The 19,835-nt window shown below is 46.6% G+C and overlaps 2 protein-coding genes across 8 annotated transcripts in view; one reads left to right on the top strand and one right to left on the bottom strand.

The window, feature by feature from the left end:
- The window catches only part of LOC144158692 (uncharacterized), a 74,492-nt gene extending 60,371 nt beyond the window's left edge, over window positions 1–14,121 (bottom strand). For 5 of the 7 annotated variants that reach the window (XM_077689745.1, XM_077689746.1, XM_077689747.1 and 2 more), the window contains exon 1: window positions 13,659–14,121. The gene's annotated coding sequence lies outside the window, so the exon portion shown is untranslated. Of the gene's footprint in view, window positions 1–12,099; window positions 12,190–13,233; window positions 13,384–13,658 lie in introns of those variants that run through there. The other 2 variants (XM_077689743.1, XM_077689744.1) reach the window with 2 other exon arrangements.
- On the top strand, window positions 567–7,862 carry LOC144158046 (uncharacterized). The gene is made up of 4 exons (XM_077688719.1): window positions 567–1,848; window positions 3,349–3,606; window positions 3,723–3,983; window positions 5,780–7,862. Exons 1-4 carry the CDS (start codon window positions 567–569, stop codon window positions 6,574–6,576), a joined length of 2,598 nt encoding a protein of 865 aa, XP_077544845.1. The 3' UTR covers window positions 6,577–7,862.
- Window positions 14,122–19,835: the final 5,714 nt, after the last annotated feature.

The following is a 19,835-nucleotide window of genomic DNA, read 5'->3' as shown; positions in this document are numbered from 1 at the left end:
GGTAAAAACCCTCGTCCTCGGACTCCCTGGAGCGCCAATACGCGTCTTTGTCCTTTTGAACGTCCGTTAAGGACGACGGCGCGTAATTTCTTATCAGAGAAACGGCCACAATAGCTTTGTGGCCGTCCTTATACGCGACATAAGCAAAAGTTGGTACTGTTGGAGCCATAGAAACGTGCTGCACCGCACACCGCCGCAAAATCCCGCAGGCATACACACAACAAAGGCCCACACGAGAAACGACTACTGCTGCGGATTGGCTTGGTTTGATTTATCCCTCGTCGTCTTGCTCGTAAATAATCCTGAGAATATTTACAATGTTTTACGAAACTATTGTTTCTTTATAATGTCTCTTAATTTATTTTATGAAGTATAATTTGGCAGTTTTTGTCCAAAAATACGTAAAAGCTTTCCGCTTCTTTCTGATTTCACCCAAATCAGGCCAAAGTACAGAGGGTAAATCCACATCAATCCACTGTCGAAAACGCGCTTGTTTCTCTAATCACTCATCAGCTGGGCAGTATAATGTAATTATACATTGCTTACAGCTCAGTGTAAACGTCATTATGAGTCAGGAGACGGAGAAAAAGCGCCGGAAAGTCTACTTAAGCACCGACGAACCTTTTGTAGTTCCTCGGTCAACGCGGTGGTATAACGACAAGCGACTGTCAACTGGAGCTACCTCGGCTACGCCCAACTCGGTGCCAGATCTTCACCTTGGTGTAGAACAGGAGCAGCCAGGAAATTCATTTTCAACGGCGGACGAACTGCTCAACTCAGCTGATTGCAGTGATCCCGCGTGCTGTGCCCATGAAGCCGAATATGTTGACAACGCCAGCGACGCCTCGAACGGCGCTGCCACCGCAGATGAAGACAGTGAAAGTGACGACGACGCTTCCAGTCAAGATGATGCTGCACCGTTCTTTGATGAGATCGAAACTCTCTCGGAGTGTTTCAGCAATTTCGGCAACCAAACATTACCTGGATCCGGAACGACTGTTGCTGCGGCAATCGTTTTGATCATGGCATTCGTGGTGGCGCACGGACTCTCATGGAATGCAGTCGACGACCTCCTGAAGCTGATAGATGCACTATTTGGTGCCAAGAAAACCGGCTTACCAGGCACAAAGTACTTGCTCCGAAAGCTGTGGGCGCCAAAGTGTAAAGGAATGACGAAGAGCTATTACTACTGTGATGCGTGCACCTCGCTGCTCGAGCCGAGAGCAGGTGGGGGAAGCTTACGATGTGAGCTGTGCAAGACAACTTCCACGATCGCCGAGGTGAAGAAGAAGGGCTGCCTTTTTGTGATTATGGATCTGAAAGAACAGTTGCGGCACATCGTGGCGCAGACGAAAGATGCCCTGTACAGCAACCTGTGCAAACTGAAGGAACGCATGGACGCAGGAACCACTGCCCTTAGTGGCATCGCAGGTGGTGCTGCATGCAAAGCGCTTCGGGAAGATGGCAAAGTCCGGTGGAGTGACCTGACGCTTACTATAAACACAGATGGGAGCCCGTTGTTTAAGTCGACAAATGCGTCAATATGGCCTATTCAGTTCTTCGTAAACGAGCTGCCGTTTTCAAGCCAAACAGAACACACCGTGCTTGCTGGATTGTGGTTTGGACACAAGCATCCAGACATGTTGCTCTTCATGTCCAAGTTTGTGGAAGAAGTGAAGGCTGTGGGTGAATTGATGTGGAAATGTGGTTCTGCTGAGCTACGCTCCAAGGTGTATCCTGTTTGTGTCTGTGTTGATGCCCCTGCTAGAGCTGCGGTTGGGAACCACACCCAATTCAATGGCCAGTTTGGATGTCCTTGGTGCCTGGCGTGTGGAAAACTTGACAACAGTAAGCATTTTTTCAGAGTGCATACACATTTGAATCTGCGCTTGTGTAATTACACTTTCTAGCTCAGTTGCACATCATTTTCTAGTGTCCATAAGCAACAATTATTAAAGCCCGTTGCAGTGACTCAGTGGCTAAAATATACTCCTGAGCCAAAGAACGTGGATTCGATCCAAGCCATGGTAGCCACTTTTCAAGTAGAGGTGAAGGAAGGAAAGACCTATGGTTGAGATTTTGGGATGGATTAAAGTTCTCCAGGTGGTCAAAATTAATCTAGAGCCCTCCACAGTGGCATGCCACAAAGCCCAGGCGTAGCTTCGGCATGCTAAACCTCCGAAATTGCAAAAACAAAGTCAACGTTTCCGTACAGAGCATTTGGTAAATGCCTTGTAAAAAAAAAATGCTTTCATCTTTAGCCTCATCATGCGAATAATTTACGCACTGTTTGTGTTTATCCATCGTAATTCTAAAAATATTGTAAATTATTTCTGTATTACCTTTGCACAAAAAGTTATACGTTAAAAGAAATTGCTCTGTCACTGCAATGTGACACTTTTAGGGAAATAACGGATATTTAATGAAAATGAAAACATTTGTTTACATTTTTTGCTGGTTTTTTATTTCGAACCATTTTGGTGAAAAAATTGTTTCGCCACTTTCCTAAAACAACCACACACCGCTTTTTTTACACGCTGATGCTGTTCAGGATAATCAGGCGCACTGTAGTGAGGGCTCCAGATTAATTTTGACCCCCTGGGGATTTTTAGCAAGTGTCAAAATCTTGAACACACGGGCGTTTTTTTCGCTTTTAGCCTCACCAGAAAAGCAGCTAGCCGCCAGGGCCAGGAATCAAACTGCGTCATTGGGCTCAGTAGCACAATGCCCTAGCCACTCAGCCACCACAAGGGGCAAAAGGGAGGGGGGGGGGGGTAATACACCGCTAGTTAGCTTAGAAGTACAGTACAGGTAGTAGTGGTCCAAGAATTAACTTGGATGTCGGGCTTTGCCCCTTTTTGACAGCTGTGAAATAGTGAAATGCCCAAATGGCTCGAATCGGTTTCACAATAAGTAAACGACAAAATTTTCTCTCCACGTGTAACAATTTCTTACAAGAAATCAGGAATGAGGGGCCACCTACTTTATGAGCAAGGCTATGCCTTTTGGTTTTTTTACTGTGTTATGGAACATCTAGTTTTCATCGCCAACCCAGGAATCGAGTGCCATCCATCACCAAGTTGGGCAGAAGAGTATATGTTTGGAAGGAAGTCAGTCCCAAATGCATCAATGTTGCATGTTAGCAAAGCACCATCCTTGTGTTGCCTTTTTGTTCATCAGTAGTAAATGACCTTTTTTTCTTTAAAAAGAATGTTCGTGCAACGTCTTTTTATTTGTTACTCCTGCTCACCTTCTTGCTTTGGCATTTTGGAAATATATGCTCACTTTATGCCTACAAACTTGTGTTACTATGTGTATTTTTAAACGCTTGTAAACACTTTTTTCCAGAACGGCGTCTTTACCTGGAGACTGAGCCCTCTGTACAAAGGACAACAGAGGGAGTTCAACGGGATGCAAAGCTGGCCATGCAGCTGGACACACCAGTGAATGGTGTGAAAGGACCCTCGCCACTGACGAATTTGCCGTACTTGGACTTGGTGTGGTGCTACACTGTCGAGTACATGCATTGTGTGCTACTGGGTGTGGTGAGGCAGTTCACCGAGTATTGGGTGGACTCGGTGAATTCCGATGAAGATTACTACATAGGTAAGAATTAGTTGTACTGAAATGAATTTTAAGCTGTATGCTAAATGAATCTATGAATATGTGTGGTTTATGTGAAGCAAACGACTTTTTAAAAGGTGTGTCATAATGTTGTGCAGGGCAACCATCCACTCTGCAAGCCGTAAGCAAGCGCCTCCTGAGGATCCGGCCACCTCACCACATCACCCGCCTACCCCGCACGCTTCGTGTGCGGTGCTTTTGGAAGGCGCACGAATGGCGGAATTGGTTACTCTTTTACTGCCTTCCTTGCTGCTGGGGCATTCTGCCGCCGGTTTACCTGAAGCACTTTGCCTTCCTCTCTGAAGCGATCTTCATTCTGCTCCAAGACGAGCTATCTGATGCTGCCATCACTCATGCAGGTAAAGCATATTATCACTCCAACTGTAGCCACTTTTGTAATCTTTCTGCCTTCGGTCACTCAGTTGCAACGCCGTCGCCACCGCCAAGCCACTGTGGCAGGCGCAAAAATGCTGTGCCCTAAAATACGGGATCGACGAACTTTCGGGCCAGGGACGAAAAACTACAAAAAAGCAGCCACATTGCCAGCCAAAACTGTGGAGATATCAAGTAAAAAAAGCTAGGACAGGTTGTGTCTCTTTTGTTGAAAATCGAGACATCGGCGGTGTTCCCGGCTGCGGGACGTTTTCACGGAGGAACTTTTCCGAGATTTCAAAAGTGCTGAAGCTAGTGCGATTTTAGAAGGGGTAGAGGGGGGGGGGAATCTGTGGTGCGTTTTAGCAAATTGGAAAAAAGTCGCCATCCTGCCCTGTGAAAGTGGATGTCCAACGAAGCTGTTGTAAACCCCTGCAAATGCTGATGGGGGAGAGTGTGAAATGTTCCTCGTCGTCTTGGCAGGGCTTGTCGCTTGTGCTCGGCTTTTCTGGCACCAAATATAGGGTCCTACCATGCCTGATGCATGTGCTCAGTGCCTTGGGCAAGACCTGCTCTGTTTAGTGAAACTAGCCCCTGCCTAGTCTTCAAACGTAATCTGCAAACATAATCTCTACCAGGAACACAGGGGGGGGGAGGTGGTTTCCATTGTTCACAGCTGCCTTATCATCCATAATGTGACTTAGATACTTCTGTTGAGGATTTTGACACGAATACAGTCGAACCTCGTTATATCGAACACGGGTATATCGAATTATTGCTTATATCGAACCATTGTCAGTTTTTTAAAAGAATTACATGCATTTTTAATTTTCTGTATCGAACTCGGTCGGTTAAGAAATGGATATATCGAACTCAGCGCCGGCCGGAAGCGCGCGCTCCGGAGACAGGCGGCAGGCTTTCCGGCAATGCAGGGGAGAATAGCTTTGGCGCAGCAGGCGTTTGCGACTCAAACGCATGCCTGAGGCGCTGGTAGCGCCATTCAGACTAGGTGGCATACGCAGTTGGCTGACTCAGGCTCAGCCGGTTCACCATTTGGATCAGTCGTTGTTCATCAGCTTCAGTCATCGTCTTGCCTTGTTTCAGTCGATAAGCTCAAGCCTCAACGCCTTAACGAACTCTTCAGCGTTGTGCGTGGTTTAAACTAGCGGACACTGTTCGCGCAGTTTCGTGACTGTGTTTGCAAGGCGCTGTGTCAGCCGCGTGCGGCGTAGAACGCTGCTGCAGTTTTTTTCCCCTGGGAATAAATAGTTCACTTTAACACTTCATGTGAGTAGTCATTCTAGTCGTTGCCTTTTTAGTGATTGAATTGCGCTGCATTTTGACGCGTTTTTGATCAAATTTTATATATCGAATTTCGGTTATATCGAACTATTTCACGGTTCGCGCACTGTTCGATATAACGAGGTTTGACTGTACTGAGCTCTATGCTGCACGCCTGACTAGCCTGACTCATGCGCTCAGTGTCTTAGGCGGGAACTGCTGGATCCTGCCTGGGTTTTTTTGTTTACGACATGAAATCTTCCTAGCAACTAGAGGCTGACAGCTTCGCTGTAATATTTCACACCTAAAGGGAGGCGGGCGATGCTTTGGGGGAGGGCGTTCTCTCGTAACTTTACGGTGGGTCGGTAGCTTGTGTTTCATCTTTTGAATTTTGATCCCTTATATGCAGAACCCAGTAGAAATGGTATGCTGCATTTTTTTTACGAAACACAAAAAAACAACTAGATGTAATATTAACCAACCACTAATTACTTCCTTTCAGATCGTCTTCTCCAAGAGTTTGTGGGCCGTGCTGCACGACTGTATGGAGATCATTGCATGACCTTCAACGTTCACCAATTGACACACCTAGCACAAGCTGCACGCAAGTATGGCCCTCTGTGGGCACATTCCGCTTTCACATTCGAAAGTGGAAATGGTCGTATTGTGAAGCTTGTGACCGCTGCAAATGGTGTGAAAGAGCAGATCGTTGAGCGTGTTGTCATGCACCAGGAGCTGCAGCTGCTGTTATCTTTGGCCTCATTTCCACCCTCCGTAAAGCAGCTGTGCCAAGACTTCCTTGGTTACCCGAGACTAGAGAAGGCCTACCATGTTGGGGGTGCATGCATGTTTGGCCGGCCAAAGAGAGTACTGTCCCTGTCATCCATGGAAGCGGCCTCAGTCAATTCATTGGTCGGGGATGTACATGATGTGCAGGAGCACTTTAGGTTCGCTTATGCGGGCACTGTTTTTCACAGTAAGGAGTATAAGCGTAGTGGGAAACGAGACAGCGCAGTGTTTGAGGCCCATGATGGTGGTTGCTTTGTGATAAAAAGAGTTTTGGAAGTGACAGATGCTCGCTCCACAGCGAACGGGGAAGCGATTTTGCTTTGTGGCAAAGTTGTGCGTGAGTACACCCATGCAGATCTTCCAGATCACATTAGTGATTGCTTTTTGTCACGGTCACAACCTGTCATTGCACTAAAATTGAGTGCAATAGCCAAGCCGTGTGTTTTTGTTTCATTTGGTGACAGAGAGGATTTCATATGCACTGTACCAAACTTCATCGAGCGAGACTAGATCGTTCAGTATTCCTTCTACAGTTAAACCTGGATGTAATGAACATCAAAGTAACAAATTCCTGGATTTAAGTTTTTCAATTCCCCATTGCCAGCCCACTGAAACCCATGTGTTCATGACCTATCTTTATGTAATGGAGGCGTTGAGACTGTTAACCTTGATGTAACAAATTCTTTACACTGATGAGCCATTGTTTTTTGGGCTTTTTCTAGAAAATCGTGTGGATAAATGCACTAGTTCAGTGAGGTTCGTCCACACCGGAAACTACCATGGGTTTGCGCGTGTCAGTATGGTGTTGGTTAGGTTCGAGGTATGCCTTTTGGCGTGTAGTCACGCGTCTTAACTGCTATCTGTGGTGTTAGTTTGTCGATGTTGAGTTCTGCTGCTACAAAATGAAAAGTTTGTCTTTCCAAAACAACTCGCAATTTGAAATATCGTCTCCGCCGGTGAGAAAGAACGTAGCCGCCCGGTACAGTATGCCAGCTAGAACCGTCTGACCAATTTTGTGTGCAGAAAAAAGCATCAAGTTAATGCGCCCTTTCAGCACAAGTTTAGTACTTGAAATGCTTAAGGCACCAAAAAGTGGATCTGAGTATTTAACGTGTTTAGGGATGGCTTTACAAAAAGACCCCATTTCTCCCGATCGTCAGTTTGAAATATAGAACCCAATTTTTACCCCCAATTTTTAAAATACATAAATCCCGAAAACGAACAACCCTATGCATGAGCTGCGCATTTCTTTGGGCTGCTGATGGGGAAAAACACTGCGGTGTTTACCTGTAAGTCCTACGCATGCATCATTGTTTTGGTGATGATGCTGATTCTTGATTTTTTCCTTTTACATATATCCTCGTTTTCTCAACATAAAATAAAGTTTCTAGTAGCGCTTGTGTGTCTTCCTCCTCCTTCACTTTTTAAGTAATGCTGTTTCAACCATGAACATATACCAAGTCCAACTGGCAGTTCTTCTAAGGTACATGTATAAGCTTAGGCTGTGCTAGGTCGGATATGATATACGAATTGTTTTACTAGCTAGAGTTACTTTTCTTTTCTATGTGTGTTGTTAGGTGGGTGCAAAATGTACACGCTGGGTAATAAAAGCAGATGTGTGTGATCCACTTCCTAAATCGTGACGTAGTAGCACTCCGGTATGTGGACAGCAGTGTACTGTGCATCATTCGCTGTAGAGGCTGATATTCTTTGTGTTAACTTCTTCCTGTAGATTTGAGAACATTGTTTACTGTTACCTGCATTTCTTATATGACTCTTACGCTGTTGCATTTCTTATTGTGAAGTGATTTGTTCTTGAAAATAAACGCCTGCAAACATATAAACAGTCTTGTGTGTCTGGCTTTACTGCATAGCTGGCGTGTTGTGCAAAAAGCACACCTCGAGGTAGGTGGAGAAATTAATTTACCCTTGTGCATACCAAACAAGCTTTGACAAAGAAAATTGGGTGAATTAAGAGTACCAGGAGCAGCTTCGCGGGTCCATGAAATGCCCACTGGACCATCAATTGAGAATTTGTTAATATACACAATGCATATGGTTCATGCATAAGCTTAGAAATTCAGAAAAGTGGGTCAGGGGAATCGGTTGGGTACGGTGCACATATTTAATGCACCGTTTGAGATATCATGAGAGTGAATAAAAATAAATGTAATTTAGTTCACAATTAATGCTCATGCAGTACATGAAATTTAATTTTTGTTAAAACATTTACAACCTTACGGGCCCCATCTGCAACAGTGTGGTAACAACGTGGCTGGGCATAGCTTTATATCACTCACAGAAAGCAGCGTGGTGCCCCGCATGACTTCATGAACCACATATAGCCTTCTATGGTGGTTGAAACAAGCCCGTATAATTCGTATAGGGATAGATCCCTTATGGGACCGTATCATGTATGCCCCTTAAGAATCCATATGGAGATTTCATATGGGCCCGTGAGAATCCATATAGGGTTAGACTTCTTATGGGTCCCTATCATATGTGCCCGTAAGATGCCATATGGGGATCTAATATGGGCCCATAAGAATTCATATGTGGTTAGACTCCTTATGGGTCTGTATCATATGGGCCCGTAAGAATTCATATAGAGCCCTATATGAATTCTTACGGGCCCGTATGAATTTTATGGGACCCATATAAAAATCATAAGGTTTTTTTCGATAGGGTAGCCTCCAAATTCACTCAGAACATCATATTTTGCATTGTTATCTCCACAAAAGAACTTCTGTTTACATTTTCCAAAGCTAATAGGGTTAAATGCCATTCTAACATTGCACTGTTACCAAAGGGATGAAAGGGGCTGTCCGGCGGTAATTTTTCAATCAGAACACTTGCTGGGGTAGTTATCCATGGCATTGCGAGCCAAATAGCAAGTCCAAATTGATAGAGCCATTTGCTCGTGTGAGATAGCAAAGCTACTTTGGTTAGCCGGTGTCTTGGCTGTCATCTGGCTTTTTTGGGGAAATAAGCTCTGCACGGGTGGCGATCAATCACTAACTGTTTTTACTCTCTTCAGGCACAAACAGCTTTGAGAATATCCACCAAGTTACTTTCGACTCGCTGCACATCGAGCATCAAATTGTAAAATTGGCCTGAAACTGTACATCGGTTTCCGAAGCTAGGTGATGCACTAAAACGCCAAAAGCTATCCGCTACTGCTGTTTGCTACTTCCACCAAGGAATTGTGCAGTCAATGACTTTAAGGTAAACTCAATCTAACACTCAACCAAAGTAAATACTTCATTTCGCAGTTGAAACGATAATGTAGCTTATCATTGATTGATTGAAGGGTTTAACGCGCTGATGCAATGCAGGCGATGAGGGGTGCTGTAGTGGAGGGCTACGGATTATTTTTGACCTCCTGGGGATCATTAACGTGCACCGAAATCTCGTACACACGGACATTTTTGCTTTTCGCCTCCATTAGAAAAGCGGCTGCCGCGGCCGGAAATCGAACCCGCAACCTCGTGCTCAGCAGCACAAAGCCTTAGCCACTGAGCCATCGCGGCGAGTAATAATGTAGCTTATCATTTAAGAAAGGAGCAGTTTCGTTAGTTTTCGTCCTTAGCGGTGAGGACGGCCGACCCTTGTGTGTACATAATATGTTAGCAGGAGCAAGGCTCATTTTGGTTCGCTTAGCGACAGAAGAAAAATACGCACAGATGTTTACACCTACACTTGCAACACTAGTTAGGTCGTCAAACTTTTGGAGAGGCCTACGGGGTGAAGGTGGCATTGGGCTAGGCTAAATACAGCAAATACTGCAATTGGAAAAGCAAGTGGTCATGTATTTATAAGAGATCCCTTTTATTTTCAAGTAAAAATATTTGCTAACTCCAAAAGCATTGCGAGCATGTGTATAGTTTGCAGGCTTCTAATTTTTTTCGTTCCATTGAAAAATTGCAGATATGCCTCCCTATGCAGCTTGTTTTTTTAATATGTGATGCCAACAGCAGTACAGTTTGATGGTGTAGCAGAGAAAGCCCTGGCGAGGACAACCCTGCACCTGGCAGAGCACTGTGCCAGTTGGCAGAGAAACACGACCTCTACAGGGAGCGGTTCCTCTTCTCGGTCATAGGCCGCCTGGAACTTGTGGTGACTCTCTGCCACGAGCAAATGTAGGGCGCTAGAAAGCTATTTGAACAACAGTATAGTGGAATCTCGTTAAACCTACCTGCAGAAGCTGTAGTTTCCTTTTATATGCAGTTAAGCCGAATTACCAACTCGGTTTCCGTTCAACCTAATGCATTCGGATAAACCGTAGTGCCGGTTAGTACGTACTTTCTTTGCGTCCCCGTCAAAAACGGCTTAACGAGGTTTCACCGTAGTTACTATAACTGTGCGTGCGCAGCTTTTTCGCCATGATGATCTCGTGAGCATAAACTACTTATTTGGATCCAATTTGGGGACTAAAAATTTAGTGCAGTTGGTCGTTAAGGTAGCTTTACTAATTTTTACGCAGTACCATTAGCTTCACTGTTAAAATAAACTGCAAGATTTGCCACTGCCTGACGAACAACTTGCTGTGCCCGTAAAAACATGTAGTTTTTCAGCTGCTCCATTTTTCAAAATACGTACGCAACCTTTTTCAGCGAAACCATGTTTTGGCGACTCCAAAGGCCTGCCTCTCTTGCCTCCAACATCACATGCGATTGAAAATGTCGACAGTTGCACCTAGTCCAAGAAGGGATCCAGTTTCGCAGACGCCTGCGTCATCTGCTGACGACCTCCCTTTGGAAACAACTACACTGCCTAGTGGCCGTTGGCTAGAAAGAATATTCTGATTTTACAAAACCGTACGAGCTACTACCTAAATATTAGCTAAACACTTTCCTAATGGATGTGTAAACATTTTTTTTTTATAATGTTGGATGACTCCGAATTTTCGCTGCTTAGACACAAGGCTATCTTTGTGACATTTCTTTTCAAGTTGTGCAAACATTTTTTTTATACTTCAGAATGGTTCCCAATTTTCGCCGTTTAGATACGAGGCTATCCTTGTTACATTTCTTTTTGAGTTTGGCTAAAATTTTGTTTTTGCAACTTTAAAATTAATTTTTAAATCCCTTGTATTACCTGATTTAAAATCAGATGTACAACTACGAAGCTTAATTTTGGTACACAATATTGCACTTTCCACAGGACAATTTCCGCTGAGTTTTTCCACGACTCCCACCAAACCATGTTTTTCTAGGACAAGAAAAGAGCTCAGACACTGCATCTTTAGCCGTACGTATGACTTGAGGTACGGCCTATCATGTGTACTTATTAAAGGGACACTGAAGTGAATTTGTCAAGCTCCCGTTTTTGCTTGCACTGCGTAGACTGGCTCAAATTAGCAAACTTTTCATCGTTTATCCGGTTGACAAATCGGTAATTATTTTACAAAGCGCGAAAGAAGAAAACTACCATGTGCGGTTTGAGGCGGCCGCACCAACTAAGGCTGTGACGTTGGGAGTAGGGGGCACCGTGATTGGACGATGCCTAAGGTTAGCAATCAAACAAGTTTCGGTTTCGGTTCTGTAAAACACAACCAATGGCGTTGTTGGATGGGCATTCTCAATATCTCAGTAATCATCGTACTGCGCTTCTGCCATGTTGTCGGCTGTAAAATGCATAAGATAAGCCTCCCAGGACGGCTTGGAATCGTAGCATTCACTAGCCGAGGCCTACGCAGTGCATGAGCGCCCTCCGCGTCCCCGCAGATGCTCAAATGCCATGCGCTCTTCCCCTATATTTGGAGCTTGCCTCACTCATGCCTGTATCGTAAAAAGCGTGTTCGCACCAGCCCAAGGGTGTGTTGATTTTGGCCTGTACCCACTGTCCGCAAGCAGTCGGTGCTTATGGCAACAGCACGCCAACGAGAACTCGCTAGCGCGCCAGTACCAGCCTGCGCGCGTTCTGTGAACTAGTTTGTGGAGCAATGAACGTTGCGGCCCAAAAAACGGTGAACTCAGTATAGAAAACATCGGCGGAAAACGAAAAAGTTAACTTATAAAAAAAAACACGTACCCGCGGGGATTGGAACTTGTGACTTGCAAAACACTTGCCCAGGCATACCTAGTGCTCCAAACCACTCGGCCACGGGCGAGCGCTGCCGACCTTGGAAATATAAGGTATATAATGTATAACCAGTTTACACTTTTATATAGTTTTAGCATTCCAAGCAGCCTAGGTGACTATTTGTTGTTTTGCGCTCGTGCAGTAAGCATCCCCCAAGTTTCCACAATATCTCACGTCTAGCAATTGCATTTCTTAGACGGAAAAGCGTTCGCAGATACGTAGCCGTGCTGCTGCCTGCTGTGCTTGTTCGCCCAGCGCAAATAAGTGCTTCCGGCACCCTAGTTTTAGGCTGTACGGTAAAAATACCAGTTGATTTTATTTCCTTAGTACCTATATTGACTTCGCTGACTCTTCTCCCGCCTTCAAGAGGCCTTATATTTTCCTACTGGCGTACCAGTCAGCGAAGCGTCGCATGTGCAGCGCTTGTGTGAAGCGACCTTGACTTGGAGCTAGATACAGTGTACAAACTAACCAAGTAAAGAAAGGCACATTCTTCCATTCGCAAGCGTGTCCTGGCTTCGTTTCAACTGAGCGAACGAATTGCGACGACCCGTCGGCGTCCGGCGGACGAAACGCTGGGCCGACTGACTGTCTGAAGGCCGGGGAGCCGTGCAGTAGCGCAGCCAATTGCGAGATCGGCTCCTCCCGACGTCACACGAAAACGCCACAGAAAATGGGCGAGCGTAAAGAGAGGAGAACAGCATTTTCGAATTAATTTTTCTACTAAATAAAATCGCGTAAAAGCGCCCAGAGTGGTCGAAACATGGCCTGGGGACTCCGGACTACAATTTGCGCTAGTAATCCCGCAATGTTTACATATCACTTCACTGTCCCTTTAATAGTACTAGATAATTAACAGCGAATCTGGCCACTGGGTGAGTGGAAGTGGCTTCGCCGGTTGGGTAAATATCAAGCCAGACTGCTGTTGCCGCGCATTGTGAAGCGAGCGTGATGTAGCGGGTGAGAGTTTCATTTGGACTTAGTCCGATCGACAGTAATTAATAGTAACGAATACTTCACAGTGACTGGCTAGTCGGGGGAAGCGGCTTGGTAAAAGTCAATTTTAGGAGAGACTGTTCTCACCGCGAGTTGCGAAGCGAGCGTGATGGTAGCGTTTCCTCTTGACGGAACTTTCCTGACAGCTGCCGTTCCGTCTGGACAGAACTCGTAGACACTACTCCCTTCGGGTTATGTCTGTACGGCACTTCAGCATTTCCTATCGTTTCATTTGGACGGAACGCTGCCTTATCTAACTGCCACGTACCTCGCGTATATTGCCCCGTATCAGCCAGCACGCTTATCTGTCTGCCACATACCTCGCGTATAATGCCCCGTATCAGTTAGCACGCAGTCACGGTTGTGGTTTTATTTTAGCGAAACTTTCACGGCGACATTTGCTGACACTTAAATGAGCGTTTGCTGACACCTAATTGAGCGCCGAATGCTGTCGTATGTCACAAGGTTGACTTGAAATAGCCGGCTTTACGGCCGTGCGTCGAGAAGGTTACCTGAAATCGGCATTCCGCGGCAGGCAGTTCGAGGCGTCTTCAATCGCTCCTCCGCCACGGCCGATACGTGCGGCTGGGGGATGCCGCTGATGTACACACGCTACTTCAGTCCCACTAAACGCAACTGCGGCCGAACGGTACCGTCAGTAAAAAAACACAGACCGTCGCCGGGAAGGAGACACGACAACCACGACGAACGCAGGCAGACAGACCCGTCCAGCTCACACAGTTGTTTGTCAGCAACTGATAAGGCTTCTTCACAGGCACAGAGGTCCTAAGTCGGGTCGCGGTTAAACCCTGTACTATGGGCTGATTACCTGAAATACACCTTAGCGCACAGACGTTGTTCTTGTTGCTTCACGCATGCTTGATGACCAGTATTGTAACAGCGATCACCACAGCACATGCCACAGCACCTCCCCCATGCATGCACTTATCTAAAAAATACCCCACCATAATGCAACGTATGCCAGCCAATCTCACCAAACCTCGTGAGAACGTTATTTGCATTGAGGGCGCCCCATTCCGAGGTGTTTGATGGCGATGTTGATGCTTCTGGCTTCTAGCCAGGGGTGTTTGCAATGGCTCTCGGAGTTGTCTGCTAACAAAAACTCGCATGGACGACTTTGGGTTTCGTTAAAGTCCCTTCATCTACTTATCAAGGGACTTTAGGTTTCGTTAGGCAGGGATAAGCAAAATGCGTGTATGGATAGAACCACAGAATTACTAAGCAGCGCTCAGTTTACGGTACTCTCCTGAACGCCTCATCTCTTGGTAAACTACAGAAGTTAAAAGAAATCTACGTTCTTTTGTTTTTCGCGTGATATCTCATCCCCTGTCCTGTAAATCTTCTCACCGAAGAACAATCGAAGCTAATGCCGCTCATTGTCGTTATTATTGCTCTTTGTTGCCTTGCGTACAGTTTCGTCGAAACGAATTCCTTGCTTCAGGCGGGGTTTTTCCCCACACGTTGTCATCACTAATGTTACGTCCAATTGGCTATAAACATAAATAGTTTTAGTAATTACCAGATAGTCCGTGTGCGCGGTGGCGGTCTGGCTGGTTGAAAAATCCAGACAGCGCGCTTCCACCGCGACTTGTGAAGCAGACGTACTACATGTAGGTTGCCGGGGCAGGGGGAGATTTCAATAGGAGTTTATTGGCATATAACTTCCATACAGCTGAGAGCCAGAGGCAGCCAAAAGGCAGGAGCTCATACACCAGAGTGCTGGCTGCCTCCTTCGAAACGCTTGCTTGAACTATTCCCATCTAATTTGCCCGAAACCGACCAAAAGTATGCGTGAAGTAAAACCGGATATATGCTTTCGATACGAAAGTTACTCGAGGCTGCTTGAAACTGAAAGAATTCCTTTCTTACGGACTTGCATCACATTTGCTTGTTCGGTGACTTGACCACCAAGGGGTCGTTTTGTTCTTGACGCATGCACACTTACCCTTACTGAGGTCCTTGAGCATTTGCTGGGTAATACAGCACCGACAGAGAAATGGAAGTGGACTTGTTTATAGCTCTCTGAATAGTTATACGTATAATGCAAGGAGATATTGGTAAACGTGCCCAGACATGATTGAAGTAACACAGCACAGTGTGGAGAGAACATAAGCACATGGCACGAGCTTTGTTGGGCGAGTTTGCACAGCATATTTGTGCAAGACCGTGCAAAATTACAGCGAGGACTAACATCATAGAGCTAATACTACTGACTAACATAATTTGAGGCATGACACAAAATGCTATTTTGCTTGCCATCAACAAAATTTTCATTGCGAGGTACGCACGGGAACACTAGCACGGTTTCAGTGATGTAAACAATCAAAGCCGTGGATGAACCCTAATAGATTTTGCCAACCTTTGTGTTGGGTAGCGCTGCCTCTCATTCTGTTTGCCATTTCGCACTTTCTCGCAGACGTATACTGCGACAGCATCCTAACGGCACGTCGCAGAAACACCCTGCATGCCGTTGGTTTAGGGAGTCCATTGCCCGCAATGCATCATCAGGCAGCAGAGCGTCGGCTCGACTCTGCATGTTGCCTGCTCTAAACAAGCAGTCCCCTACTGCTGAAGAAATTTGTAGCCTTTTTTGCTGCATAGACGCACTGGTTTATGCAGTAAAACAAGAACGACTTGCCATCTTTTTTTATGACGCGAATCATCGTTCTGCAGCTGCGCAGTTTGCAAACATGAGCCGTCACCTTTATCTGCAAGACAAGTTGCAGTTCCTCTTGGCTATAACTGCAACCAGCGTGGTGTAGCATATTTCATCCGCCTACTACGGTGCAGTTTGTTGGCCGTCCATTTTAGAGCAAAGAAGCATTTTCACTCATCACTACCTCAAGTGCAACGTGATTTAGCATGGAAGTTCAGATGTGCCACATCGAATTGGAGGTGAAACAAGACACTTTATTGAGAGGTTCTTATGATTTAGACACTGTCTCTACCGTTCAAACAAAATCACAGCAACAACATCGTGTCAGAGGTAGAGCCCTTCACAGCGGATGGTGTCACTGTCCAATGCTATTGGTGCAGACATCCCTGATTGCAGTGATTTATACAGCTGAGTGTCGAGCAATCTGTCGCTTGCCTGACGCTCCCACTCTGCGAGTGGTACGGCCCACACTTGTCATTGGTGGCTGGTTACGTGTCCCTGGGTTATGGCCACCTTCATGTGTGCCAAACATTTTCAATGATGTTGATGTCTCCTCCTATCACAACCCATGCCAGCTGGTCGACACCAAATAATTGTGGCCCTCCACTAAGTTTGTAGTGTTTATGGGAACCATGTTCAGCTGGAAAAGTTTACATCCGTAAAGGGACCACGTCTAACGTATAAAACTATTACCATGTCTATGATTTTGCAGCAGGGCGATGCTGTTAGCACGTAAAATACCTGAAGCAGCGATCCCAATTCGTGCTTTAATGTCGTCTTCTTTCTGCCGAGGGCAATGCTATGCACGAAGACCAAGTCTTGGCTGCAAGTTATTGCTAGATAACTTGAGGGATGCCGCATGCGGCAATAGCTTTAAAGGGTGCGACCGATGCCAGCGCAGAAAGACACCAATCTCGCTTCCAGTGGGCCAGCTCCAGCCTCTTTACATCCTGGCCATGAGCGTCAGCAGGAGGGTACAAAAAGGGCATTTGCCCTTTCTCCTGCCCCACCCCAAGCGAGCCAAGAACAACTGCCCTGCCCCCTCGCACTCTCCATCTTCCCCCCTCAATACAATGGGTTTGCCCCCCTCAAGACAAAAGCCTGCAGGCTCTCGTGATCCTGCCAGAACCATTTTTCTGCGTAGCTTTCGACCTGGTTGGCCCATCCATATCGGGAAAACAGCTGGATTGCTTTCGCGACCGATTACACCTCACGCCTACACATGCTTTGCCGACCAGCTGTGCTACGGATGTGCCATATTTTCTGCTTCGAGAGCTAATTCTCAAACATGGGGCGCCTCGATCAGCAGTTTACTGACCGCGGATGTTACTTCCTCTCCCAAGTCATTGAAGAACCATTTGCTCATGTTCTGCTAAACACAAGCTATCTACAGTGTACCCCTTCCCGGGCTCCTGACAAATGGCCTTACCGAACGCCTCAATTGTGCCCTGGCCGATGTGTTATCTTGCTACATTGCTCCAGATCATCGAGACTGGGACGTCATGCTGCCTTATGTGACTTTCATTATTGATTCATGACTGCATAAACAGCCGGGTATTCACCATTCTATCTTCCATATGGTCGTGATCCCACTCCACCATTGCGCGTACTCCTACCCACATCGGTAGACCCATCACCCCCACTGCAGTCGGAGTACGCCAGGGATGCCAATGCTCACCCTGATCATGCTCGGCAGGTAGCCCGCTACCGACTTTCTTCATCACAAGCTAGCCAGAAGGTGATTTATGACCACAAACACCACGTGGCGCCATTTTCTCTTGGATGACCTTCTCTTCTCTGGATGCGTAACCGTCGACTCGGGCTTTTCAAAAAAAACTGCTGCCCCGCTATTTTTTCCCGTATCGTGTACTACATCAAGTGACCGATGTCAAGTATGAGATCTTGACTGACTGATTGTAGAGTTTACCGCACCAATGCAACGCAGGCGATGTGCACCGTAGTGGAGGGCTCCGGATTAATTTTGACCACCTGGGAATCTTTAACGTGCGCGAAATCTCGTGCGCACAGGCGTTGTTTCTTTTAGCCTCCATCAGAAACAGGCCAGCTGCGGCCGGGAATGGAACCCGTGTTCTCATGCACAGCAGCACGACGCCTTAGCCACTAAGCCACCGCAGCGGGGACGTACGAGATCTCATCCGCTTCTCCAACCTCATGGAGTCATTTTTTTTCTGCGGACATCATCCACATATTGTAAAACTCAAGCCGTACCAATCGCCTCACCCCAATTCGCCACACTGCTGCGATGGCGCTCGTTCCGCCAGAAGGTAATGCCACATGGCAAACAAGATGACTGACGATGTGCTCATGTGGGATTGCCGCAGGATGCAAAAAGGACGTTCAGCGAAGGGTGTTGGTGGAAAGGGAAGACGACGTTTTTGGCTATCCATTCTGGATGTTAGTGGAAGCCCAGTTTTTAGTCCTGTAAATGGTGCAAATACTGTGAATAAATTTTTCTCTACGGCATCCTCACCCCTTATCAATATACTCGCTGATGGTAGAGCCAGGGAGCATTGCCAAAGACTGTGTCTGTAGTGTGAACAGCTACGAAATGGTAACGCTCACAGATTAAAAAACACAGAAAGCTCATCCAAGGATACTTTCCATGGCCGATACAAGAATAAAACTCACCGGTTGGTATGGTGGGAGACTTCATTCTTGACTATGCTACAAGCCAGATCTGGTGCCTTACATTTACATTTGGAACTGGAGATTGCAATGCTGGAAGGACAGGCAGTGTTCAAATTTAGTTTTGGCAACGAATCATCTGTCACGTCTATTACTGATAAGCAAAAATAACAGAAGGAAATGGAATTTCCTGACGAGCTTTGAATTCGGAAGCATTACTACAAAGGGAATTATGTAAATAGTTCTGCCGGCAGCTGTCATCTTCACTGGCCAGGCCCCATGAGTGGATATGGTGACGTCCCTGCTCATTGACAATACGTAAACCGGCTCTGAACTGTCAGTGGCACTGTCACTGTCATTGGCAAAACCCCTTCAGTGGGTATGCCCTCAGATTCGAGAGTAGTAGTAGTAGTATGAAACTTTAATGAGCCTTATAAAGTAGGAGTGGTTCCCTAGTCCGGGAATCCAAGTGACGACCGGGCGACCGACGCCCTAGATGCCAGTAGTTGCTGGACGTCCAGGTGGTCGCTGGTGATCAGGTTCTCCCACAGCTCATGGAGGGGGAGGGGGGAAGGAAAGGGTGGGAGGTCAGGGTTATGCGTACACTCTAATAAAATGTGGACGAGTGTGCCAGGCTTAGAGCAAAAAGTGCATTGGGCGGGAATTTGATTAGGAACCATGTGGTGTAAGCGAATTGGATGAACGAAGGTATTTGTTTGGATGCGACGAAGAGTCGTTTCTTCTGATTTGGACAGCTTGGAGTGAGGTTGAGGGAATTGTTGCCTGTCGAGTCGATAGTACTGTGTGATGTCCTGAAACGTAACCAGTGGTGTGGACTCCGCTTGTTCTTCTGGGGCCTGGGAGGAGAGTGCGCAGGCTTGATGATGGGCAAAATTATTGCCTGTCAATGTACAGTGGGCGGGTGTCCAGACGAGGGCTACGTTTCTTTGTGGCTGATGTTGTGAGAGGAGGCGGAAAGTTGGTGGGGCCACCCTCCCCGCCAAGAAGCTCCGACAGGCAGCTTGGGAGTCGGATAGGATGACCGCGCTCTTGGTGTGAACAAGTGCGAGTGCGATGGCCAGTTCCTCAGCAATATGCGTGGATGACGTGGTAACTGAAGCACAGGTTATAAGGGCCGATTTGGTGGTGACGGTTGCAACCTTGTGCTGCCCGCCTGGATACGAGCTAGCGTCTGTATACGCGACGTCCAGGCGGTTCCCATAGATGTTCTCGTGGGCTTGACTCCGTGCTTGTCTTCTGCCCGGGTGGAGATCAGGGTGCATGTTCTTCGGTAATGGACGAACCCGTACAGCAGATCTCCAAGCCTCGGGGAGGACAAGAAGAGCAGGAGGAGATGCTGGGTGCG

Source organism: Haemaphysalis longicornis, unplaced genomic scaffold (assembly GCF_048455015.1).
Source record: "Haemaphysalis longicornis isolate Haplotype H1 unplaced genomic scaffold, Haemaphysalis longicornis Haplotype H1 scaffold_10, whole genome shotgun sequence".
Taxonomy (NCBI): Eukaryota; Metazoa; Arthropoda; class Arachnida; order Ixodida; family Ixodidae; genus Haemaphysalis; species Haemaphysalis longicornis.
Note: the sequence above shows the minus strand (reverse complement) of the source record. Positions and strands in the feature narration are given on the sequence as shown.